Consider the following 26,212-nt stretch of genomic DNA (forward strand, 5'->3'; position numbering starts at 1 on the left):
AGGGCTGGAGGCTGGAATACCAAACTCCTCCCAATGTCTTCCTTTATGGAGGGCAGAAACTGGACTTTTTGGCTCACTCCACATGCTGTTTCCATCCCTCCCTTTTTCTGACTCCTTTTGTGTGTTGTCTCTCCCCATTAGACTGTAAGTTCCTTGAGGGTGGAGCTGTCTTTCTTTTTATTAATTATATTTATTGAATCAGATTAGATGAGCAGAAACTCAAACACATAGTATAGTCTCTCTAGGGCCCTCCCACCTCCCCTTGCCATCTGTCCTCCCTTAATGTGAGGTCTTCAATCCACTTTCATTCTCATAGGCAGTTTTTGTGGTTAACTATTTTTTTTTTACTTAGTATTTTATTTTTCCCACAATTACATATCAAGAAAAATTTTTAGCATTCATTTTTACAAGATTTTGAGTTCTAAATTTTTCTCCCTCCCTCCCCTCTCCTCTTCTGAAAATGGTAGGCAGTTTGATATAGTTTACACATATGCTGTCATGTAAAACATATTTCTATATTCATCACTATTGTGGAAGAAGAAAGATCAAAAGGGAAAAAAAACCTTGAGAAAGAATAAAGTAAGTGAAAAAAACATGCTTTGATCTGCATTCAGAGTCCATCAGTTCTTTATCTAGATATGGATAACATTTTCCTTTGCGCGTCCTTTGTACTTGTCTTGGATCATTGTGTTGCTCAGAAAAGCTGAACCATTCGTAGTTGATCATCACATGATGTTGCTGACACTGTGTATAGTATTTTCCTGGTTCTGCTCATTTCACTTTGCATCAGTTTGTACAAGTCTTTCCAGGTTTTTCTGAAATGTGCCTGTTCATCTTTTCTTATTGCACAATAGTATTCCATTGTATTCATATATCATAGCTTGTTCAGCCATTTCTCAATTGATGGGCATCCCCTCAGTTTCCAATATTTTGCCACCACTAATAGGGCTGCTATAAATATGTTTGCACGTGTAGGTCCTTTTCCGTTTTTTATGATCTTTTTTGGGATGCAGACCTAGTAGTGGTATCAATGGATAAAAGGGTATGAACAGTTTGATTGCCCTTTGGGCCATGGTTAACTTTTGTGGCTAATTTGAATGCTTCAGAAAGCTTCTGAGTTGTCATGCTCATATTCTGTTCTGTGGGTTCTGTAGTAGGGCTGACTTGATTTGGCACTCCCTTTTTACTTTTCCAACTGTATGTGGGTGCTATTCCATTCAACTGTCTTTGACAATTGTCACATTCCTGGCAAGCCCTCATGCAAACAGAAGCTGTTGTTGTTGTCCTCAAGGACAAAGTTCTACCCAAGTAAATCTCATTAAAAATCTCTTTTCTCCTTTCATAACTGAACCTCAGGTAATTCCTTGGACTTCTCTGGCCACTTCACTTCCTATCCCTAATCTTCATATTTTTAATGATGATATGCTATATTGCACATCATCCCTTTGTTTCTCAAAGAAAAACTGTCTAGGGAAGTAATGGATGGAGAAAAACAAGTATCTTTCCAGTTCACTAGGAGATTGAATACATCGCCAGTTACCATTGAGAGCGACTATAATCCATGTAAAGTTAATGTTCAATGATATAACTTAAATCTGAAAGGCTTGGTGAATCATCAACTTTCTCATGAAAATATAAATGCAAAAAAAATCACTTTTTAATGTTTCAACAAATGCACAGAATTCCCTAAGATTTACAATTGTGTGGAGCATATGGGGATATTTGATGCAGAATGTAAAATTAAAAATCCTTCAGCATGTTACCATGGTCACCTCACACAAACTTAATGGAATAGTAGAACTGGAAAGAACCCTGGAGATCATCTTGCATACTCCTTATTTTACAGACAAAAACACTGAGGTCCAGAATTTAATTCAATTGTCCAAGGACACTCATGGAACATGTTACAAATGTTGTGTCTGATGGATAGACTTCAGCTCCAGCTCCAGTTCTGCCATTAACCAGCTGTGTGACCTTGGACAGATCACTGGATTTCTTCATCTGTAAAATAAAGGGACTGGAATATAGTCTCTAAAGTCTCCTCCATCCCTAAAGGCACGTGATTCCAATTGATATGAAGGACATAGTTCAGTAACACCATACCTGGCCCAAATTCAACATGCTGACATACTTTTATGCATCTATATTCATCACATAAAAGAAACATTTGAGGATTCCAACTTATTAAAGTAGCCAGCAACCTGTCTTTATATTCTTTATTTTGGCGCAGTGGATAGAGGGCAGGGTCTGGAGTCAGGAAGATTCACTTTCCTGAGTTCAAATCTGGTCTTTGACACTTATTAGCTGTGTGACTCCGGGCAAGTCACTTATCCCTGATTGCCTCAGTTTCCTCATCTGTAAAGTGAGCTGGAGAAGGAAATGGCCAAGAAATTTGCCAAGAAAACCCTAAATGGAGTCCTAAAGAGTTGGACATGACTGAACAACAACAAATATCCTTCCTTTACCCCTCTGGGCCTATAAATAAAGGATAACTAGCTACTCTCTTCTTATCTCACTTATCCAGGGAAGAAGCAAGTTTTAAAGTTTAGATACTTAAAAGAATCTATTAACAGTATACAATAAAAATGGCCTAAATTTACAACCATACATCACTTTGCTCTCACCAATGTTGCTTCTCAATACAATAGAACCAAATCCCCACCGCGAATCTGTGAAGCCCTGCTCCAGCTCTGACAGGCCCATCTGGTTCACTCTGCCAAAGCCCAGGGTGATGGGGCCAGCTGGCTTGTGAAAGGCATGTTCACTCACTGTGAATACGAGCATGGCAAACATTCATCTCCCAATGTCCTGCCAGCTGCTCCAGTCCAGTTGTTCTGATATTGGCTCCTGAGGCTCTGCTCAGCTCTCCCACAGCATTGCTCTACGATGACTCAGAACTTCTCTCCCAGGATGACACTACTCTCTGAGAGTTTCTCCTCTGGATGTTGTTCTCTGTCCCTTCCTACCATGCATCTTAACTCCCAATGTACTTGGCAAGCTCGGCACCCTCTCTTGTCACCGTCCAAAGCCAACTTCATCCTTTACATTTCCTAGGAGCCTTCCTCAGGAGGAATTTCTATTTAGCTGCCATCTTTGTACCACCTGGCTCCATCTCTGGAGCCTGTTCCCCCTGATTCCTTTGAGAGTGGGGATCTCCCTGGTTGTCATTCCTCTATTTGTGATGGCTTCTTCTATGCCAATGGTTAGAACCATTTAGCTAATCCATAATATATCTATAATAGCTAACCTTTAAGATTTGCAAAGTGCTTTATGTGTTATTTCATTTGATCTTTACAACTACTTGAGTTAGGGGCTATTATCATCCCCATTTTATAGCTGAGGAAACTGAGACTCAGGTTAAGTGACTTGTCCAGATCACCCAGCTGTTAAGTCCCTGAGGCAGGATACGAACTCAAGATCTCCCTGATTTTACACCCAGCACTCTATCCACCACATAACCTAGCAGCCATGTAGAATACTGTCTGGTTGGAAACCCAAATCTTCTACCACTCTTTCTACCATATTGCCTTTCAGTATATTATAAGGGTCATTTCATTAGCAATTTGGTTATTAGCTAAACATATAACAGACTTTTGTAATTTATGTGCTAATTGAGCCCCTGACCTAAGGAACCTAGGTATAATTTGGAAGGAGGTAGGACTCTCCCACACAAGTCACTCTGCCCCATGCTCACACCCAGGTGAACTCCGGAAATGTCAGTACTTGACTCATTTTATTTCACTCGAAAATGGATATCTGGTCCCTTGCATGCAAGCAGGCAAAGAAGACATCAGCAACAGTGAAAATTTACTTTCATCTGGAATGCAGAGTGGGCTTGTTCCTAAGCCCTTTGGTCATCACAAAAACTTTTCCTATCTTTTCTGGAGGTTGATAAGCAACTTTCCCCTCAGGTGAGTTTTATTTTTCCTTGGGATCCCTATAGAGTTCATTTGGCTAACAATATCACCAACTTGATAGGCCCCTTTTATTCCATAGTGCATCCCTAATGTACCGATTCTTCTTCTTTTTATTTTTTCAGGACCATGAAGATGGTGTAGCCTGAATGACTCCAGGTCTCCTCAGTCAGTTAACAAGAATTTCTTGGGTGCTTCCTATGGGCCAGGAATTCACTTTGCCGAGTACCTTTCTTTGCCTACAAAGAAAAGCCAAAAAACAAAACAGATCCTGGTCTCAAAAAGCTTACATTCTAATGAGGAAGAAAATTGTGAATAACTAAGTAGATACACAATATATAGAGCAGATGAAGGCAATCTGAAAGGGAAGACATTAACTGTTGGGAGGACTGGGAAAGACCTCTTTGAGAAGAAGATAGGATTTGAGCTGAGTCATGAAAGAAGCCAGGGGAGACAAGGGAAAGACACAAGGGAGAAAGTGAAGCTGGGCATTTCTACTTCCTCTTCTACCTTTTCTCATTGACTCTGGGTCCCTTTACTCACTTGGTCATCCATGTTTCATATCCTTTGCCTCCTCCATCAAAGCACCATATGTAGCTTCTACCCAAGTGATCTCTCTTGAGGTTCCATCTCCCTTTCTTCATCTCTGTCTGGAATTAGTCCTTTAATATATGTTTATTGGTTCATTGTAGAGGAGGCCTCTCTGCAAAGAGGGCAATTGTCCTCCTTTAAAAACCAATCCAGAGGGCTAATGTAGGTGAACACTGATTCAAACAGGGGCACCTTACTTGTTCTCACTGCTCCTGCCCTAGTACCTTTGAAGCTCCGGTAAATGTGAAGAAGAGAACAGAATGCAGGTCAGAAAGAAGCACAGACAAGTAGGACAGCTTTGAAACCTATAGACTGAATGTATTATATGCCTCAAAAGAAAAATAAGCTGTACATAATAGAAATCTTCAATTTCATGTATAATCCTTTTTCCTGTTCCACTGTGTATATGGAAATGCTCATTTTATGTGTTGTTTATTAAATTCAGGATGAAAATAGCTTAAAAAAACAAACAACTTTGAAGCCATGAGTTTGAGTCAATATCAGAGCCAAGGCCCGGTCTGTGGACAATTATTGCTCATCCTTCATTTTCAAAGAGGACGAATGACATCATGATGTTGGGGTCAGCATATAGTGTGTTTGGCTGCAGCTGATCAGACCAATACAAACTCAGAAGGCTCTACCGCAGGTCAGGCACAAATAGTCCATATGAACATTTGGGATGGCAATGTCTCTAAATTTGCATATCTCATGTTTCTTTTGAGCTATGAAATTCTGCTTTGCTCAAAGAGCGCACCACCTTCTTTGATGTGGGCACTCCACGGTAGGCAGTGCCACTATCTCCCATGTCTCACAATCCATAGTAAAGTTCTTCAGTGAGACGTCGAGGGTATCCTTCTGACCTCATGTGAGCCCTTGCCTTGTGTGAGTTCTCCATAAAATAGTCTTTTAGGCAAATGTACTTTTGGCATTCGAACAACCTGGCCAACCCATTGAGCTCTCTACGGTAGAGTTTGAATGCCTAGCAGTTCAGCTCAAGAGAGGACCTCAGTGTCTGTGATCTTCATAACCTTCCGAAGGCAATTCCAGTGGAAGCGGTTCAGTTTTCTGGCATGGTGCTGGTAGACTGCCCAGGTTTCACAGGCATACAACAATGAGGTCAGCACAATGGCTCCATAAACCTTCATTTTGGTAGGCACCCTAATACTTCTTCTCTCCCACCCTTTTCTTCATAACCTCCAAAACCCTGAGATAATTCTGGCAATACATGTGTCAACCTCATCATCTATGTGTACATCCCTGGGAATTATACTGCCGAGGTAAGTGAACTTATCCACAGCATTCCAAATCTCTCCATTTACTGTGACTGGATCCACCTATGGATGGGGCGGTGCTGGCTGATGGAGAACCTGTATTTTCTTGGTGTAAATTGTCAGAATAAAATCAGCATAAGTGGAAGAGAACTGCTCCATACTCTGTCGCATCTCAGCATCAGAGGTGTATTGAATGTACAATCATCTGTGAACAGAAAGTCGAGCACCAACCCTCCCTCCACTTTGGTCTGTGGAACAATAAGGGTCCAGTCAGTATAAGGAAAATTCATCCATTGACCAGGAAATAGTCAGCTGTGGGGTGGGGGGATGACTTAGCAAGATTCCTCTTGTTGCATGCTCGGGCATGCCTACTGTACTCCAGTAATTCAAGGTTCTCTGATTCCATAGGCATGGGCTAAGCATGTAACAGTTAACAGTAAACACTGTCCCCTTTTTATATTTAGTATTAAATTTTCATTGATCTGAGTCCAAGGAAGAAAAAAAACCATACTCCTTCCTTTGCCAGTGTCTATTACTGTCCTTTGTAGTTTGAAGATATTGCTACATATGGTGATTACTCTCCACGGCTGAAGAGAGGGCTGTGTGGTGAGCAGTCCTTTCTACAGCCCACACGTGTGAAGATTGTTCTTTTATCTGTGACTGGCTTCTATTTTCAAGTCTGGCAGCCTGAAACCTCTTTATTTCTGACTTTGGCCACCAGGCTAGTTTCTCTGAGGCTATTTCCTAGCTGTCCACAGCTGTGCCTTGAATCTTTCAGGTAAGCTATAATAACACCTAAATCATGTTGTCTCAGGACTAAGCACTGATAGTAATGTTTTCAGCTTCTTTACTTTGAAGCTCAATTATATAGTACATTGAAATAACTGATTATTTTTCAGGTCCAGTTCAGTCTGGATCAGATAGATACGGTTTCATTTTGCTAGGCAATGCACCACAGAATTTCAAAGATGGAAGGAGCCTCCAAGGCTACCTGGACCAATTCTAACTGACCAAATTCTTTCTACATCATGCCAAATAAATAGAAAATCAGCCTTCCCTTGACTATGAGATTAGATAAAGCAGTTAAGATTTTACTAGATTGCTGGGCTAAAATCTCTGTGCTTGTAGCTTCAATGACTTGGGAGACACTCCCACTTCCCTCAGGTGTTTTTCAGCCTCTTCTAATTTGGCAAATAAATGCTCAGCTACTGAAAGTCTTTTCCAATACCTCTTTATGTAGAATCATAGAGTTTGAGAGGAGTACAGTCCCAACCTCATCATGACTAAGCGGAGATTTACAGAGGCTAAATGATTAGCCACAGCTGGGTTGAGGGCAGAGCCAGGCCTAGAACCAAAGCAGTTTCCCTCACTGAGTCAGTGGACTTGCCACCATACTGTGCTTCCTTTCACAAAAGAAGCCAGTTACCCTTTCATTCCCCCACCCCCAAACCAATTTTTTTTTTGGCAGGGTAGGGTAGGAAATTGCATCCTTTGTTGATTCGAAGTGAATATTTTCAGAACAGCTGCCATGGTTGAAATACTGGTTGCTGTTATTGTGTGCTTACCAGAGAAGCGAAGAACTGTGAAGATTTCCACATGATACACAGGGTGTCTAAGCAGGGAAGAAGTGTTTTGGGCACATTTATATCAGCTAAGATCTTGCTGTACAAAGGATTTTTGATCCAGGAATCTTACTTGGCAATTCTAGCCAATATGAGCTTTTATAGAACAACTTTCTACGTCTTGCATATAGTAGGCACTTTATAAATGCTGGTTAAATTTAATTAATTAAAAACTGTATTCCAGAAGGATTCAGGTTATTAGGAAACCCTGGTCAGCAGACAGTAGACAGTAAATTAATGTGCTAATGAGGCGATAATACAGTTTTGCCCAGGATTACACATTCACAGAGGCTAGCAAATTAAATGCCCGCTGATATTTTCTGCAGACATATTTACATATTTGGAATCCTGGGAACAATTTTTCTACTTGAATCTGAGATATCCCCTGCCTTTTAGCTGGCTAAAGATGAATAAGTGAATTGCCACAGACGTGGTCTGGCAAACAAATTCCGAAGTTCAGTTATTGTGTCAGGCTAAAAACTGGTTCTCCTGTGTATTCATTCATTCAACAAGCATTTATTAAGTGAGCCTTAGGTTTGAGGCAACATGTTAGCTACTTTATAAACGCTGGTTGAATTGAAAGGATAAACAAAGCAGTAATTCTGGCTCTCGATGGGTACATCCTGGTACAGTGGCAAAGAACACTGGATTTGAGTTCAAAGAGGATTAGAATATGTGTTCAAATGTTGGTTGTATGACCTTGGGCAAGTCACCAAACTTCTCGGATCCCTAGTTTTCAGGTACATACAATGATGGGGTTGCACTAGATGACCCGAGTTCCAAAATGATGAACCTTTAATTTTCACCTTCAATACCGGTCGGCTCAACTGATTCTCCTAACCCTAGCCTCTCCTCTATAGCCAGTAATAATCTATCACAATAGACTAGAAAAACGGCAAATAATATGAGTGGTCAGTGCTATGTACGTTTAGAAGAGAGAGAGTTTGCTGTTAGCCGAACAGTGAGGAAAGGCTTTAGGGAAGAGATTAGATTTGAGCTAAGTCTTGAAGGATGGGCAGGACTTAGGGAAGCAAAGAAGAGGAAGGAAGGGTATTTATTGGAAGAGTAGAGATGAAAGAGCACAAAGGTTATTGGCAAAGATCCTCGATCAACTCAGCTGCAGCAGAGGGTTCTTGTTTGGGAGCATGGTGGCATTGTTCGCTACCTTCACCTCTTTCAGATATCTGGAAAATAGCTACTTCAATGCTTTTAAAATTGTGTAACCTTAAGCAGCCTATGGGTCACTCTGCCTGCCTTTGTGTTGTTGAGTGTCATTTCCACTTACCCAAATAACCCATGGGGGAGATGAAGTATTATAGTCCGAATGTGGGGGTCCAGGATCATTGAAGGAAATATTTTGATAGAAAAATACTGACAAATCTGTTCTATTTTCTGTCTGTTTGTTGCCCTTCTCATTTTACTCATAAATGTTCTTGACTAAGCTGATCTGACTTAGTTGGGTCACACACTAAATTTTTTGCAGACGCGTTTTCTTCTTCATTTTTGCTGCTTTGTCAGATGATATTGCCTAGGGTCTCACAGTAAGTAGCATAGTTGGAAACCCAGGCTTTGTAGCTCCAGTTTCAACACTCCTTCCAGTGTAAGATCTTGGAACTAGATCTGGAGGTCAAAGGAGAGAAGGTTTCAAGCTCAGACAAGTGGGAGACACCCATAAACCAGGAGGACAAGTCTTCTTTTGGGGGCCTTTTTCAGTGTGAATTGGAGTGATTTAAGAAATGTTTTAGGTAGAATCTCATTTAGGTCTCACAACAGTCTTGTGTGTAGCTTCAGTTATTATACTCACTGTACAGATAAAGAATTCTAGGCTCAGAGCAGTTAAATAGGTTGTAGGTGTTGATATCCCATTTCAGACAGAGATTTGAACGAAGACTCCCTGCCAGCTCCTCTGGCCAGTGACGAGTTCTTCCCAGAGCCTCCATTTTGGGGAAAGGCCATCTCTCTTTCTCAGGATTTTTCAGCCATGTCCCCTCACTTTTCACCTTCCCTTTTATGTGTCATCTTCTCTCATTAGAACGTAAACTCTTAAAGGACGGGATTGTCCTTTTTTGTGTGGGGATGGTATCCGATGGGCTCCATACTGTGCTTGGCATATTGTAAGGCTTAATGAAGATTTGTTGACTGACTTCCTGCTTCAAAGACTAGCATTTTCTCCACTATTCTGCCCCTTTGGTGGCAGAATAAGCTTTAACAGCTTTAAACTGCACTAAGACTTTTGGGACACCCTATAATTATTGATTTAACTTAATTGTAAAACAGACTTAGGTAATTTTAAAACTTGCCTATGCATTTCTTAATGTCCATCCGAGAACACTACCGTATCATAAAACGCATGACTTCTTGAGCAGAGCACCATGTACCAAGGTTCTATCTAGTTGCTTTGGTCTGCTAAAACAAAAGAAAACAAAACGAAACATGAGAATTAGCCGAGATGCCCTAAAATAAAACATACATTTTTGCCCGTTATATGCCATAATTTCCCTGAGGAGGCTTGTTAGTTTTTTTCTACATTCAGGAACACGAGAAGCTCTTTGACAGTCCCGGCACCCTTCCCCCACCTCGGAATCAACGCCGTTATCAACTGAGAATGATAGAAATGAAAGATGATTCATGGGTCAAATCTCTCTCTGAGATGGAAATTTTGTTCCCTCTGTAGTATGTGTAGATAAGCAACTTTTTTCTTCTTCTTCCGGCCAGATTCAATATGATTTGACCGGTGCTCTCTTAATCCTAGAATATAACTGGGTTTGGTCACCTGGTCTAATTCATCCTGCATCTTGTGCTCCACGTGGCTAAAGCTTCTCCACCACTCCATTCCCTTTGTTTGTTCAGCGTTTGCACCTTGCCCTTTAACCTTTTATTGCCTCCCCTCGCACACCCACTCCGATAAGCAGGGCCACCCACTTTTGAACCGTCCAGGTCCAGTTGGGACACTGAGGTGAAAGGTGAGCCTTGTGTTGTTCAAGAAAAAAAAAGAGAGAGAATAGAGAAGAAGAAACAGGAGAGAAGGAAAGAGAGGGGATTAGGAAAAGAGAAGCAATCCCCCAGGATCTGATGCCGGGCAATTTCTGACATCAGAACTAAATTTCCAAGAAAGGGTGTGGGTTGTAACACCTCTTGCAAATATGGGGAGGGGGTAAAGGAATTGAAGATCATGCCTGCAGACTTTTCTAGTTTCCTGCGGGAGCCTAGCAGAGTGACTTACTCGCTAAAGCCAGAGGGAAAGAAAACCCCAACCAGCATCCCTACACAACATGCTGCTTTAAAAAAAGAATTACTATGTTTGAACACAAGCTGTTTCCTGTCTTTGCAGGCAGTTCTCTAGTTGCCTTCCAGGTGGGCCCGGGTCTTCTGGCTAATTTGATCTCCTGGGATTCCTCATGCTCCCCCACCCCCAAATCGTGCCAACCCTCCCTTCACCTAGAGAGATCCAGATGGAGGTTTTACCGATGATTCAAGCCTACTCCAAAGAGGCCACCTCCCTCCCAGCACCCCGCCCACCTAGATGCCTCCGCTTTATTTTGGGAAACAGCAGCTGAGAGGGAGGATTGTTAATTGTTTGTCATGGCTTTCCAGACCAGTTAGATCTGGAGAAAAAAAAGGGGGGGTGGGGAGAACACCGATTAATTCCCTATCCTGGGCTCTCTCTTCCTCTTCTCTGGTAAGGGAAAGTAGCACCCCCCCCCCCAAACAAACCAAGACAAACCAATACACAAAACAAGGGCAGATTTGTAGGACCCTGCCTCCTTTGCCCGTTCTTAATGTATACAGACCTTCCGCCCAAGCCGTAGTATACAACAGACATAAGCCAAGCAGACCCTGACCAGCTCGAATCCAAAGGGCGGTCAGCGGCACATTTGCAACCTTCTTAAAACCTCTAACGAGCACAATCTCTGGCCAGTAAAATGAGACATCCCCCAAACACCCGCCGATTCCAACACGGCTTCCCCCAACAAAGCCCAGCTGTGAGCACCGAGGGTGTTTTTCCCAGCCCTCCAGCCAGAAGGCACGTAGATAGCAACCTGTAGTATTGCCAGACCACGTAAGACAAGCCAGTTTCTAGACCCAGCGGGGAGCGCATTAAAAACCCTACATAAGGCACGCTCATCATCAGCACGTTCATCGGGACACGCACCCAACACCGCCCGGACAAACTCGAGATCAAACATAAAGAAAACCAGACTGAGAGCTTCCCGGGACTCTGACCTCAGAGGCCACCATGTGACTGTGTCTCAAACTTACTAAGGCATTACATCAGCCTGGGAATGAAAGAGAGACACACAGAGAGAGTGGAGGGGGAGAAAAACAACTAGGAACCAAAATATTAGCCTTCTTAAAAGGGCAATGCCACCGAGCGTTTTTCTACAAGACAGATTTGCTTCTTTTAACCAATTCTTTCCTTTAGGGGAAAATAGTCTTGTTCTGACATTTTGACTTCTTTCATTGAGGAATATCTACCTTCTAATATAGCAATCTGTGAATCTGACCCAAAGAAATGAATAATAAAGACTTTACCTTTGGAAAAACAAGGATGAGGAGGCCGGACAAGCACCATGGTGTAGGGGGCTAGATTGCTAAGCCTGGAATCCCGGAGACCAGGGCTCAAATCTTGACTCTGATATCTTACTTGTTAAACGAACCTGGACAAATCATTTATATGGCCCAGGTAACTGGGTAGGGCTCGCTCTTAAATCATTAAGGAAGTTTCCTACCCACAGCTGTGGAGGGAATTCGCCGCACTGACAATCAAGAGGTCCTTTACACATTTGATGAAGACTATTATGGCTCCTCCACTCCTTTGAAGGTCACCCTGAAGCTCTCAAGGGCTGTGACAAGCTAGGAAAGGTTTGGAATACAGGAATATAGTAGACTGTAAGTTTTCATCAATCAACAAGAGTTTATTAAATGCTTGCTATGTTCCATGAACAGGGCTAATAGCTGGGGAATAAAAAAAAAATGCAACAACAAAACAAAAAACACAAAAAATGTGATCCCTGCCCCTAAGAAGCTCATATTCTTATAGGAGTAAGAACATGCAAACAACTATGTACATGTAAAATATATACAGAATAAATTAGAGGTAATCTTAGGGGGAAGAGGGGAACCAGGAAAGACCTCAAAGTAAGGTTTGAGCTGTGTCTCAAAGGCAGCCAGGAAAGGCAGGAGGCAGAGTTGGGGGTGGGGTGAGGAGAAAGGAGCACCCTAGGAATGTGGGACAGTGGGTGAATAAGCAAGGAGTTGGGAGATGGAGTATCATGTGCCAAGAATGACAAGAAAACCACTGTCACTAGACTGTGAGCTCCTAGAGGGAAGAACCTGACTTTGCTTTAGAACTGTGCCTAGCACATAGTAGGTGCTTAATAATAAATGCTTATTGGCTGATTACTGTCGGTAGATCACAGAGTACATTTAAGGGGAGTTAAATGTAAGAAAACTGTAAAGGTAGGAGGGGGACATGTTATAAAGGCCAAAACAGAGGGGTTAATATTTTTGTCAGGGAGATAATAGGGAGCCCCTGTAATTTACTGAGGGGGGGAGGGGAGGTGAAATGGTCAGACTTACAATTTGGGAAGATCACTTTGGCAGCTGAGCAGAACAGGGACTGGAGAGGGGAGAGGTTTGATGCAGAAAGACGAGAGAGCAGGCTATTGCAATATTCCAAGTATGAGGTGATAAGAGCCTGTATCTGGGTGGCAGTTCTGTGAGTGCAGGGAAGGGGGTAATTGTGAAAGTATAAAAGAGAAGACTTGGAAACAGTTTGGCTAAGAAAGGAGTTGGAGCTGACACCTAGGTGTCAAACCTAGGTGACTGGGAGCATGGGAATCCCCTTGACACTAATAGGAATGTTGAGAAGAAGGAGGGAGTTGGGGAGAAGGGGAAGATAATCAGTTCTGTTTTAGACCAGTTGAGTTTGAGATGCCTGTGGCCCATCCAGTTTGAGATGTCTAAGAATCAGTTGCTGTTATGAGACTGGAGGGCTGGAGAGTATAGATCTTGGAATCATCTGTATAGTGTTGATAACTGACTCCATTGGAAACTGATGAGATCATCAGATGAGAGGACATAGAGATGAGGGCCTAGGACAGAGCCTTGGGGGCCTCCTTTGGGCCATATCTGGATGAGGATTCAGCAAAGGAGAATGTGAAGGATTGGTCAGACAGGTAGGAGGAGAACCAGGAGAGAGAAGTGTCACAAAAACCTAGAGAAGAGAGAGTATACAGAAGAGGTGATTAACAGTATCAAAGGCTGCAGAGAGGTCAAGAAGGATGAGAATTGAGAAATGGCCATTAGATTTGTTGATTAAAAAGATCATTGAGGCTTTGGAGAGAGCAGTTTCAGCCGAATGATTTAGTTGGAAAACATATTGTGGAGGGTTTAGAACTGAGAGGAGGTAGAGACACTGACTGTAGACAATTTTCTCAAGGAGTTTAGCCAAGAAAGGAAGGAGAGATAGAGCTAGCAGGGATAAGAGATCAAGCGAGGGTTCTCTGAGAATGGGGGAGACATAAGTGTGTTTGTAGACACCAAGGAAGGAGCCAAGAGACAGGAGAGATTGAAGACTAGCGACTAGGGGTGCTAGAAGAAGAAATCTGACCAATGGGAAGGGATGAGATCAAGGATATGTAGAGGGGTTTGCCTTAGAAGGAGAAGGGCTGTCTCTTCATGAGAGACAGAGGTGAAGGAGAAGATAGAAGTGGAAGATGTGTGAGTGATCTAAGATGAGGAGAAGAGGAAGCTCTTACAAAACAGTCTGTGAATTCAGTTTGGAAAGGACCATCAGCTGAGTCATAGGTCATTAAAGCTTCAATTATGTTTTCAGTCCCTTTTTTATGAGCCATAATCTCATCAGATCCTCACAACAGTCCTACAAGGCAGGGTAAGGTTTATTACTACCATTTGACAGATGAAGAAACTGAGGTTAAGAGAACTTAAAATCTCTTGTCCAGTAATAAGAGTTCAATAAATGGTGGAGCCAGATCTAGGCCTCCCAAGGTCTGACAAAGTCTGAAACTCTTCATGAGGCAATGAGGACTGATGAAATTAAAATAATAATAATAATAACTAGCATTTATAGAACACCTTAAGAGCTGTGAGATGCTTTGCAAATATTACTTTATCCTCACAACCCTGGGAGGTGGGTGCAATAGAAATAATTGGACTTTTTATTTCCTAGTCATTTCATTTCGTAAGACTTCCAATTGTTCTATATACACTAGAATCCTGACAATAGTCCTAAGAACTGACACTAGTATTTATTTAGAATGTACATTTACAGCCAGGGATACCATTTGCAATTGAAGAATAGTTAGACTGCTTAAGCAAAATACCAAGTGCAAGATGTTATTCCTTCTGTGTATGTGGATTCAAGTCATGAGGATAGATCCTAGAATTTCATATCCATTTAGTTTATATCGCTTATTTAGATAGGCTGTGCAGAACAAAAAACAACTTGTCTAGTGAATTAAACTTGTTTATAATAGCTACATTATTTAGAATTGGGGGAGGGAAGAATTTGGTAGTGATATAAAGATTTATAGGTTGCCTCTTAATGAGGTGCTAATATTCAGTGAAACACTTAGCACATCATTGGCACTCAATAAATGTTTAATTGGAAAAGAACAGGAAAGCAATTACTATTTTTTTTAACAAAAAGGTTCATAAATAGGCTTTGGAAAAGAAGGCAAATTATACTATATATCCAGGAAGCAATTTCTATCCTATAATCTCTTATAAGGCTGTTGTATGGTTTGAATAAAGTTTGAGTGATGTAATTTCTGGGTAATTGATGATTTTATTAATAATGCTAGCATTTTATTAATAAAAGAGGTCGGTGGCACTCTTGAATGCCAAAGACAATCATGGCTGGTTTCTGGCTCACAGTTTATATACCCTTGGAAGAGTACGTGTTCCTGAGGGTAGCAATCAACTCTGGTTAACAATTAATGAGAGAATGAATTATTACAAAAAGAAGTGGGCTCACTCCAATGAGGAGCTTCAAGAGTGACATCATGTCACTCTTAGACAAAGAGACTATCTCTACACTCAGACCACTCCCCTTATGTCAGCTGAGTCCCACACACACCCTGTGAGGTAGATATTATCATCACCCTGATTTAACAGAGAAGTTAAATGACTTGGGGCAGCTAAGTGGTGTAGTAGATAGAGCACCAGGTCTGGAGTCATGAAAACCTGAGTTCAAATGCAGCAACAAACACTTACTAGCTGTGTGACCCTGGGCAAGTCACCTTAACCCCTATTTGCTTCAGTTCCTCATCTATAAAAAGGGGATACACTAGAGAAGGAAATGGTAAAGGAATATCTTTGCCAAGAAAACCCCATGAACTTTGTCCATAGGATCATGTAGAGTCCAACATGACTCAACACCAACAAACAAATGACATACCCATTGTCAAACATTTAAGGTGGCTGAGATAGGATTAAACCTAGCCTGGTGTCCATTATGCAATGCTGCCTCTCTTCCCATGTTTTCTGAAATTTTCATATTTGTCCATATTTCATGTTTGTGCCATAAGGAGCAGTAATATTTCATTGCATTCACGTGAAGAATTTGTTCAGCTGTCATAGATTACGTATTTTAATTTTTTCTATATACTCACCTAGTATCATGCTTCTAATTCTGTTGCTTGGACCTACTCATTTCAGGAATACCATACAGGACTCATTTTTAACTATTCAGAAAAGTGCTCCTTTATCGAGGGATACCTTCTTCGAAGACAAAGAAAGGGCAGATATCTGATCGAAAGAAGCAATTTATGTCACCTTTACAAAGTAACTCAAAGTAGGAAACAGCTTAGACGTAACTGTTTATAGATAGTTTAAAAAGGGAAGTGGAGAGTGAAGAAAATGAATGAGTAGTTTAAGAAAAGGTCCTCCTAGAAACCTTGAGTTAGGTCTGCTTTATAAAGACTTTGAAGGGAAGGAATCTTTCAGTAGCAGAGCAGTCAGCAGGGAAAAGAGGTTAAAATTTTGGAAAGACGTGGGTAGTAATGGAAAAAGTGATTCAGAAAAGGTGGGTTGGTGGGGGGGGGCGGGGGGGGGGGGAAGACAGAAGAGATAAAAAACTGTCTGAGTTTATTTCCTCTTAAAGCTATTTCTTTCCCACAACCCTTGCTTTCTTGTTTATCATTTTTTTAAAGTTGGGTCTACAAGGTTAATTTTCCTCAGAAGGGAAGGAATAATTATTTTAAAATAATGTTAATTTTTCTTCAAAGATTCTAAAATCATATAGTTAGAGCTGAAACTGATTTTTAAAGTCCAAGCCTTCTTCCTCCCAATCCCCCCTTAATTTTATAGATGGGGAGAGCCAAAGAAATCAAATGATTGGCCACAAGTCCCACAGCTGGTGAATCAGGATTCAAACCCAGCACCTGGGACATCAAATTTAACATTCCTCCTATCGCTGTTTTGTTTGAGATCTCAGACATCTATTCATTTCCCACCCAGCAGCACTCATCTTGGATTTCTTTGACTTCTCCAACTTACCTCCACCGCCCTTCCAGCCTTCTTTTGGGTGCTGTCTACCCTCACCAGATAGTAAACTCCTTGAGGGCAGATTGTGTCTTTCTTTTTCAAATTTTGTATTCCCAGGATTTAGTGTGGGTCGGCCACCCGGTAGTAACTTAAATGTTTATTAACTGTTGAAATGTAAGAACTGCCTTCATTCGGTTTTGGACATTTAACCCTACCTCTGTGAGTAGGGTAATTATCACTGTGTCTTAATAGGATCCCTGCTTTATAACTAGTAGAGATTACCTTGGAGGTAATCTAATACAATCCCTCCATTTTACAGATGAGGATGTGTTCAACTCACACAGTCACTGGAACCGCCAAGAAGAATCAAATAAAGACGTACCTTGTTTTATTAAATATGTAATAGAGATGTGGAGGCAGAGGAATTGGGTTTGAATTCCAGCTTTATTAATTACTACCTGTGACCTTTCAAGTGCTAAATCTTATGAGCTCTATGTGTGTTTCTGAAATGTTTTGTGTAAACAAAATCTTAAAACTATATTTTGAATGCACTTTGGGGAGTTGCTATTTGAAGAGAAGCCGTGGGAATACGCTTTTGGAATGAAAGTAATTGCTCCTTAATTTAAATGTTTTCTAAGTTTGGATTTTTGTATTTTGGCTTTTCTTAATTAAAGGCATATCTCTATCTTGAAATGACATCATATTTGTGTTCCGAACAGCTCAAAACACTTACATCTATGAATTTACTTAACACCTTCCCCTACCTACATATATAGAAGCTATTTAAATAGTTCCATTAAAAAAAAAAGTAAAATTAAGTCGCAGTGAAGTGATTTGCCCACAGTCACATCCAGGTCACACTAGAACCCAGATCTCCTCAGTGAGGTCGGTTCTCTAGTGCATAAATTTAGCAATGGTGTCATTCAGGTGTAGAGTCCGGAAGAGATTTACTGTTCAGAAAATTCTAGGGCTGGCATATGACCCCAAAGTATTTTGGTCTTCTGACACATCAAACTGTAATGACCCGCACCGGGAGAGCAAGACTTCCCCGTACTAATGGGGACGCCCCAACCCTGCGAAGTTTCTAGCTCCTTTTTGCAGGACTGCCGTCTGACCAGGTGTGCTCTGGCCCGAGGACGAACAGCCTGGGCACAAGACACAGCCCGGCGACAAGAAGCGGGTGAGCATTGGCTGGAGAAAACCACAGAGCCCACGCTCCTGCCCCTTTACTCGGGGCAGCGCCTAAGGTTGCCCGGACCCAGCCAAGCTGGAGGAGTGCTCGAGTCTGGCAGGTGAGGGGCCGGTTAATAACACTGTACGGCCGGGTTCCCACGCCTCGGACCAGCTACCAAACCGACCTAGCAAAGGCTCTTCAAATGGAATTTCTGCCCGAGGAGGCGGGCACGGGGCGGGGGAGGGGAAAAGGGTGGAGTGACAGGGAAAGGGTGTGTGTCCCGGTACAGTGTGGGGGGAGGGGCGCAGTCAGGAAGCGAACCCTGGCCCTGCTCTGGAGTTGGAAAGGACCTCGGTGGCTTTAGAGCCTGCACCCTTTACAGACGGGGAAACTGAGGTCCAAGGAGGTTTAAGTGACTGCCAAAGAGGCAGGATTCGAACTCAGGCTTCTCAGCCTCCCCCCAGGATGTCTCTTGGAAGGCGGCTTACACAGAGCAGCAGGGTTTTGTTTTGTTTTTTTCAAGGGGTGGGGGGCGGTGGCGGGCGGCGGCGGGGACGGCAGGGAAACCACCGTCAGGAGCGCCAGCTTCGGCTCTGGGAATCCAGCCGCGTCCAGTACACACCTGAACACACTCCTAACCACACAAACAGCCGAACAAAGGGCTGGGCCGGCGCTGGCTTTCCCCCGCCTCCTCCGAGAACGCCCGAGCTCCCAGAGAGGTGACACCTTGGGGACTTTGCCTTCTCGTTCCCCTCCCCCCTCGAGAACCGCTTCCTCTTCCACGCTGTTTCCCCCTTTAAGAGAGGGCTCCGCGGGACAAACGTTCGAATCTGCCCTGTCTCCTGTCCTCGGCCTCTGATTGGCTCAGAGGGGCGCACGAGGGAGCGCGAGCGCTCCCCGAACCGGTCGGAACGGTCGCTAGTCCCTCCTGATTGGCTGGCGCGACAGGGCTATATAAAGCCGCCGGGTCGCCCGTCTCCACTCAGTTAGCGGCGGGACCGGTTGCTAAGCTGCTGTGTTGTCTGTCGTGGCCGTGAGAAAGGGGGTCAGAGCTCGCGTCGCCGTAGTCCCGGTTGTTTGTTCAGTCGCTCTGGGCCGAGGGAGGAGCTCACGCGTCTCCGCCTCCGGCCCCACACCCTCCCCGGTGACGGGACCGAAGGGTAGCCCCCCGTGAGTCAGACGCCTTAGAGCCGCGGGAGCGAGGGAGGATGGAGTTCAAGCTGGAGGCTCACCGTATCGTCAGCATCTCCCTGGGCAAGATCTACAACTCGAGGGTTCAGCGCGGCGGCATCAAACTGCACAAGAACCTGCTGGTGTCCTTGGTGCTCCGCAGCGCCCGCCAGGTCTACCTGAGCGACCCCTGCCTGGGCGGCCCCGGGGCGGGGGGACCCCCGCAGCCCACGCCGGCGCAGCCGCTTCCCGGGGAGCCGGCCCCGGGCTGGGGAGAGCCGCTCCCGACGGACAGCGGCATGGAGCAGGACCCGGAGCCCGTCGGCGCCGCGCCCGAGCCGCCCGCCGTGCCCCCGGGGCTCGGGAAGCGCCCGCCGGAGGGGTCGCCGCCCGCGAGAGCCGAGGCGGGGCCCGAAGCCCCGAGGCGCCGCGTGGAGGCGGCGCAGACGGAGAGAGGTGGCGGCGGGGGGGAAGGCGCCCCGGAGGGGCCGCCGCGGGCGCGGCACTGCTGCTGCCGCCGCCTCTGCTGCTCCCCGCACGGCGCCCCGCGGGCCGACTGCGGCTGCCGCCCGCGTCCGGACGAGGGGGCCCCGCCGCCGCCGCCCATCTGCCCCCGGAAAAGGAGCGCCTCGGGGGCAGGGGGCGGCCCCGCGGGGTGCCTGGCTTCGGGCGGCTCCCCGGTGAAGAAACCCCGCAGGGACTCGGAGGAGCAGCCGGGCGACGAGGAGGAGATGGAGACCGGTAACGTGGCCAACCTCATCACCATCTTCGGGTCCAGCTTCTCCGGACTCTTGCGCAAAAGCCCCGGGGGCGGCCGCGAGGACGAGGACGGCGAGGAGGAGGAGGAGCCGCAGCGCGGTGCGGAAGCGGCGGAACCCGGGCCCATGTACTGCGATAAGCCGGTGTTAAGAAACCTCAACCCCTGGAGCACCGCCATCGTGGCCTTCTGATCGCCCGGGGCCCGGGCGGGGGAGGGGCGCCCGAGGAGGAGACTGGCGCGGCACCGCCCCGCCCCCGCCGGGCCCCGCCCCCGGCCCGTTGCCCCCCCTCCCGGAGCCGGCTGGGCAGCGGGACCTGCCCGGGGGCGAGCCGCGAGCGGGACTCTGCCACCCCCGTCGGCCCCGGCGCGCGGGGGGTCTTGTGTTATAAAGCTGTTTTTTGTAAGTTTATTGTTGAAGTAAGGCTTTTTTGTCACAGGGTTTCTGGTCCGGGGCTCGAGACGCTGGGGAGGGCGGCGGGGGCGGGCGTGGGGCCGGGACTTTCCTCCGCCGGCGTCGAGAAGGAAGCGGCCCGGCCGGGGAGCCCCCTCCCTCCGGGGAGGAAGGGACTTTCTACACACTCCTCACGCCCGCCCCGCGGGGAGGGGGCGCGCGCTGGAGTCCCCCCCTCTCACCCTAGAGCCGATCTTGGGGGCGGGAGGGAACATTTCTTGTGGACAGATTCCATGGTCTCCTCCCTCCACGGCCTCCCACCCCCCTAAGAAAGCTTGATAAGCTTCTTAGAAGAGATCAAGCTTAGAAATACGGAGTTTATAAGGAAATATATATATATAAATATATATATTTTAAAAGCTCTAGGTCAGAATTATTACACAGTGCTTTTAAAAAGTGTTTAATGAAAAAGTTTACAGATGCCCCCATGGAAAGGCCTTACGGCCTCGTAGGTTTGGTGACTCCCGTCTTTGTTGTATAAAGGCTGGGGGGACTTGTAGAGTTTTTTGTACAGTATTTTCTTCGTGTATTGACATTTTTTTGTATAAAATGTAACTTTTACGTGTCTGACACGTATTAAATATTTTGAAGCAACTTGTGTGTCCTTTTCTGTAATCACCTACTTGGGATTGGGAGGAGAAAGGGGTCCTACCCGGGTGAGCAAGGAAAAGCTCAAGCCTTCCACAGACCATAGTGACAGTGTTTACAGCCCATTCTCTGAAATAAAATACATCTATGACCCGATGCAGAAATAGCCTAAGCTGGGGCTGCTATTAAATAGACCAGAAATGCCAGTGTAGGTTGGACCAATTTTTTTTCATTCTTTGAAGTTTTCTGTCACCCAGTCTTAAGGGGGTACAGCCATCCTCTGGCCATAGGATTTCCCATTAGCATCTTTATATCTCTTCCACTAAAATGCCTTTAACAGTCCTTTGAAGTAGAATAAATAGGTTTATGGAAAAGCTACATAGCCAATTATAACGTAGCTCCTGAGAATTAGTTGACAATCTGTTGTCGTGTCTAAATTAACTTAAAAAAATTGTGTTTAGCCATGCCAATGTTCATGAGGCAATTGAAATCTTTACTCTCTTAGGAATAAGAGGAAGGTCACTCATAAGTGGACCCAGTTGTCTTAAAGGTGGGAAAAAAAATTTTGAAATTAGTTTTTTTCTGCTGTTTTATCTTGTAGAGGTGTCAAAAAAAATATCAAGAGATAGATGAGGTGGCCGTTGAAGAAAGGTAGGCAAATTGTAGGAAGTTAGTACTAGTAAACTGACATTCTGACTTACTTTAAATGCCAATTGGTGACATCAGTATTTGGGTCACGTGGCTAATGCAAGTGATGCCAACCAAAAACAAATGTCTCTACTAAAACTGAAGTTCAAGGCTTCATGTAAGTGAGCTTTTTAGCTAGAACAGCAAAGTCCAGCTCTGAAGAATAAATCATTTTTCAACAAGCACCTGCCTATGTGCTAGGTATTGGAAATATAAATGCAACCCTCTCCCCACTTTTGCCCTCAAAAAGTTTACATTTTTAATTGAGGAAAAATGTCTACTCCCCAAAATTATATCCAGAGTAGTTTGCCAGGGGTTAGAGAATTAGGATGGGCTTCCTGTAGGTATTGGGGCCCAAGCTGAATATTCAAGTAAGCCATGAATTCCAAGTGAGAAGGGAATGCAGTCTGTATGGGGAGGTAGTTTGCAAAAAAGTACAGACATGGAGTGCTATAAATGGAACAGGAAGCAAGCCAGTTCAGCTGGACCCTAGTCTGGACATTAATGTGCACTAAACTAGGATGGAGCCAGATTGTGAAGAGCTTTAAGAGCCCAACAGAAGGGGTTTGCATTTGATTCCAGAGGCAAGAGGGAGCCACTGGACCCTCTTGAGCAGGAGAATGACAGGATCAAACCTCTGCTTTGGGAATATCAATCTGGCAGCTGTGTGAAGGACAGAGTGGAGGAGGGAGAAACTGGATACCAGGAGACCAATTAGGAGGCTATAAAAATAATCCAGGTGAAAGGGGATGAGGGCCTGCCCCAGGGTGGCTGTGTAAGTGGAGAAAGGAGCAGATTGATAATAAAGCCTGTAATTGCCGAAACATGTCCGATGCTTTAAAACTGTGCTATGCCCTAGAACTCTCCAGTAAATTATGAATAGATCACAGGATTCTGAAGTGGTCATAGAAGGTAGGGAAAATTGAGAAAATTTGGGAAACACTTGGTGGTAGACTGATGATAGTTACGTGATTATGGTTCTAGACTACAGGGTCTACAGAAGTTAAGACCCAGGAAGGGTGACTGGTCCAAGGACAATACAGGTAGCAAGCAAGGTTCGAATGATGATTTCAACTCAGATCCTTGCACTTTACCAGGATATTGGTCAGGCTAGGCAGTGTTTTCAGTGTTTATGCCATTATGTATCTTTGGCATAAGAGTTTAAAAATGTTAACCTGTTTGGTCACATCTCAATGTTTTTATAGGATTAAATGTTCTTTTTAAGTTGGCTTTTCCTAAAATTGACCAAGCCTTGAGAAATCACACCTCAAACTATTACAGTTTCAAAAGATTACTTAGACACTTAACGTCTGGTGACAATTTTATAAACATTCCTAATTGTAAGAAAGTGTGAGTATCAAACTGGGGCCACTTTCACTTAAGTGCATTTTTATATTTGAAGGGGGTTAACAGTTGCTATTTTTAGGCCCAAGAATACATGAGGCAGGGCTAATTGTTCAAGATTTCCCCCTCTTTCCTTGTGATCACCATATATCTATTAGCGTGAGAACTCAGAAGATACACTGGCACCTTTAAATATTTAACCCCAGCTTTGTAATGACAACTGAATATGTTGACTTCTTCCTTCAAAAATAAGATCTCTGGCTAAAAACCAAGTATGTTGTGTTTTTAAAGAGCTCATTAACTTGGGGGAAGTCTTGGTGTGTTTAAAAATGATTCTACTTTGTTTCAAGCCTGCTGTAAAGGAAAAGGAACTAGGGTTCGATTTTAATCCCAGCTTTTCTACTCACTAGCTGTGTGATTCTGGGCAAGTCACTTAACTTTGGAGTGTTTTTTAAGCTATAAAAATATGAGGATATCAAGTGCTTGCTCGGAGAGGCAGCTAAGGTCTTAGGCCTGGAGTCAGGAAGACCCAAGTTGAAGGGCTGCCTCTGACAAGTCCTGGTTGTGTGTTCCTGGACAAGTCCCGTTAACATCTCAGCAGGCAACGCCCTAAGACTCCAAACTGCAGAGAAAGTGCAGATGTGCATTGTTAGAGAGGTTCTCTGCTTCAGTGGACTCTCAGGTCTGGTTAACAAAAATACTGACCTGACAGAATTGTGTCAAGGATGGCACTTAAAACAAAGCAGAAAAAAAAACCCAACCCTTAAATGCTATCGAAGTGAGTCGTTACTAATGACACTTGGAAGTAATCAATCCTTATTCTATGAGCATATTTTTGGCTGCTATTTACTTCTCTTTTTGCCAGCCTGGTTGCTTTCCAGATTATATCAAACGACTCTGCACAGATGAGTAATAAGCAGCAGAAATGAGAACACACCAAGTGCAAAGATCTTGTGTGTTCACTTTCATAGGATAAGGAAGAGCATAATAGACTACATGATTATGCTATGGCATAGAATGTTTCTCAAGTAAAGCTACTGATACTCTGTGATGGCCTCCTCAAATCTAGGATATTCTACAAGTAAGTCTGTGACTAGAAGGCAATCCACAGTTTATCCTATTTTGGGGATTGGGAGGAGAAAGGGGTCCTACCCCTGAATTTGCTGGGAGACATGTATAGCTTCTCAACAGAATTATTTTTAGCTCTGAATAAACCATTTTTATACTACCCCTGCCTTTTAAGTATTTGGTTCTTTTTCATTGATTGCCCTCTTAGAAAATGTTGGCTTTCTCAATTTAATTAGACAGTTAAGCCATTAGTATTAGCAGAATACTGTGCTAAGTAAGGCAGGGGAGATACAAAGTTTAAGTGAACCACAGAGACCTTACCCTCTTGGCACTTATAGTCTAGGTAGGGGATGACATGCAGTTTTTGAGTATTGCCAGAAGGGACCTCAAAGGTCACCTGATTGAATTCATCATTTTACAAAAGGGGGACTGGGGTCGAGAGTAGTGAATTTGGCAGGAACGAATATATGAATGAAAAAACATAGATTAAGCCCTTATTATGTGCAAAGCATTGTGCTCAGTGGGGACACAAATTGAAAAAGTAAAGCAGTCTCTCAGAGTTTACATTCCAGAGACCACACACAGGAAGTTCTGGGGGGTCAAGTCAGATGGAAAGGTCCAGTGGTTCTTAGGGTGTGGTAGCAAAACAGTTGGTAATATATTGATAAAATTGATAAAATCATGTCTATTTTGTTTCAGATGTTGAGCCATTTGATGGTACTGAGGACTTTGGTGGTGAGAAATTTCTTTTTTGAGTCTTCAGTAACTGGTGGCTGAGAAGAGAGGAATTCTAAATGTTCACAAGGATTGCTCCTCTGGGTGATGACTGTAGGGGCTGGCTGGAAACACAGCTTGTAGTTGGGCTGTTGTTGGGTTTACCTGCTCTCTGCAGTTGTTCAACCATTGGTGTTGGTGGGGATGTTGGGCCCCTTCTCCACAAGCATTGTCCTCATGAATGGTGGCCATGCAGGTGATCCTGGAAACAGCCAGAGGGACACTATTCTTGGGACTTTTGGTCAAAGGATCCTGGGCTATCACCACATGCATCTGAGGCTGAGGTGGTAGAGGTCATTACCTTCTTGCTCCCTGACTCTCCTTCAGGACACCCTTGCTGCTTAGCAGGGGGAAGGTTATTAGCAACTGGAGGATTTAAGGGAAAAGTAAAATCCAGAGATGACTTCCTAATCTTGGGAGAATTTTTTTTTTCAATGATACATGTAAAAATTTAGTGTTTCTGAATTTCATCTCGAACTTCACCTAATTTCTAACAATCATATGGGTCGAATTTGTAGGCTCCTAGATTTAGAGCTGGTTAGATCATTTAATCTATATAAGGAAATGGAAGCCCAAGGGCATAGAGCTAGTAAGGGGCAGTCTGGATTTGAACTTAGGTCCTCTAACTTAGAAACCCAGTGATTTTTACACTGTCCTATGATACCTCTCAATTACTAGAACCTAACAGATTTCGAGCAACAAAAATAAGTTAATTAACTTTGATTATCTCTAAAAGATACTGTTTTTGGAAGACTTTTCTTCATCATAGTACTGGGTGACCGCTTTCACTGACTTCAGGGTATGGTCTTAGGAAGGTGAGGGAGACCTGGATTCTGGAAATGTTTTTGAAGAGAGTTTATGAGAATAAGGGTGTGGTTGCTCATCAAAATAACTCCAATAAAAATCAGGCCTCTGTCTTGTTGGATTCAACTTTTTCAAACTTTGTTGATCTGTGTGTAGTCTGTTTAGGACTTGTGGAAGGATAGAAGATAGGTAAGATTAACAATAGCCTAGGCTTTGACAAGACTGATGGGCAGCAACTTCCTTTTTTTAAGTGTAAGAGCCAAGTCCTCATCAAAAGGGAAACAAAGGCCACTAGATCCAGTTGTATTTTTTTTGTTCCACATGTCTTATTCAAAGACTCTGTTTTTGGATTTTTATCCCACTTGGGTTTTCCCAGTAATCAGAAGCATTGCAGGGCCACCTCCAGTCATCCTGATCTATATCTCCCTACTAGACCCAGATGACTCCAGAAGAGAAAGTAAGGCTGGTGACTTTGCACAGCCCT

The 26,212-nt window shown here is 43.9% G+C and overlaps 1 protein-coding gene across 1 annotated transcript; it reads left to right on the top strand.

The window, feature by feature from the left end:
• The first annotated feature begins 19,078 nt into the window (after positions 1–19,078).
• On the top strand, positions 19,079–24,917 carry IER5 (immediate early response 5). Its single transcript, XM_036756359.1, has 2 exons — positions 19,079–20,429; positions 24,850–24,917. Exon 1 carries the CDS (start codon positions 19,291–19,293, stop codon positions 20,200–20,202), a length of 912 nt encoding a protein of 303 aa, XP_036612254.1. The 5' UTR covers positions 19,079–19,290; the 3' UTR covers positions 20,203–20,429; positions 24,850–24,917.
• Positions 24,918–26,212: the final 1,295 nt, after the last annotated feature.

This window comes from Trichosurus vulpecula, chromosome 4 (genome assembly GCF_011100635.1).
Source record: "Trichosurus vulpecula isolate mTriVul1 chromosome 4, mTriVul1.pri, whole genome shotgun sequence".
In the NCBI taxonomy this organism is placed as follows: domain Eukaryota; kingdom Metazoa; phylum Chordata; class Mammalia; order Diprotodontia; family Phalangeridae; genus Trichosurus; species Trichosurus vulpecula.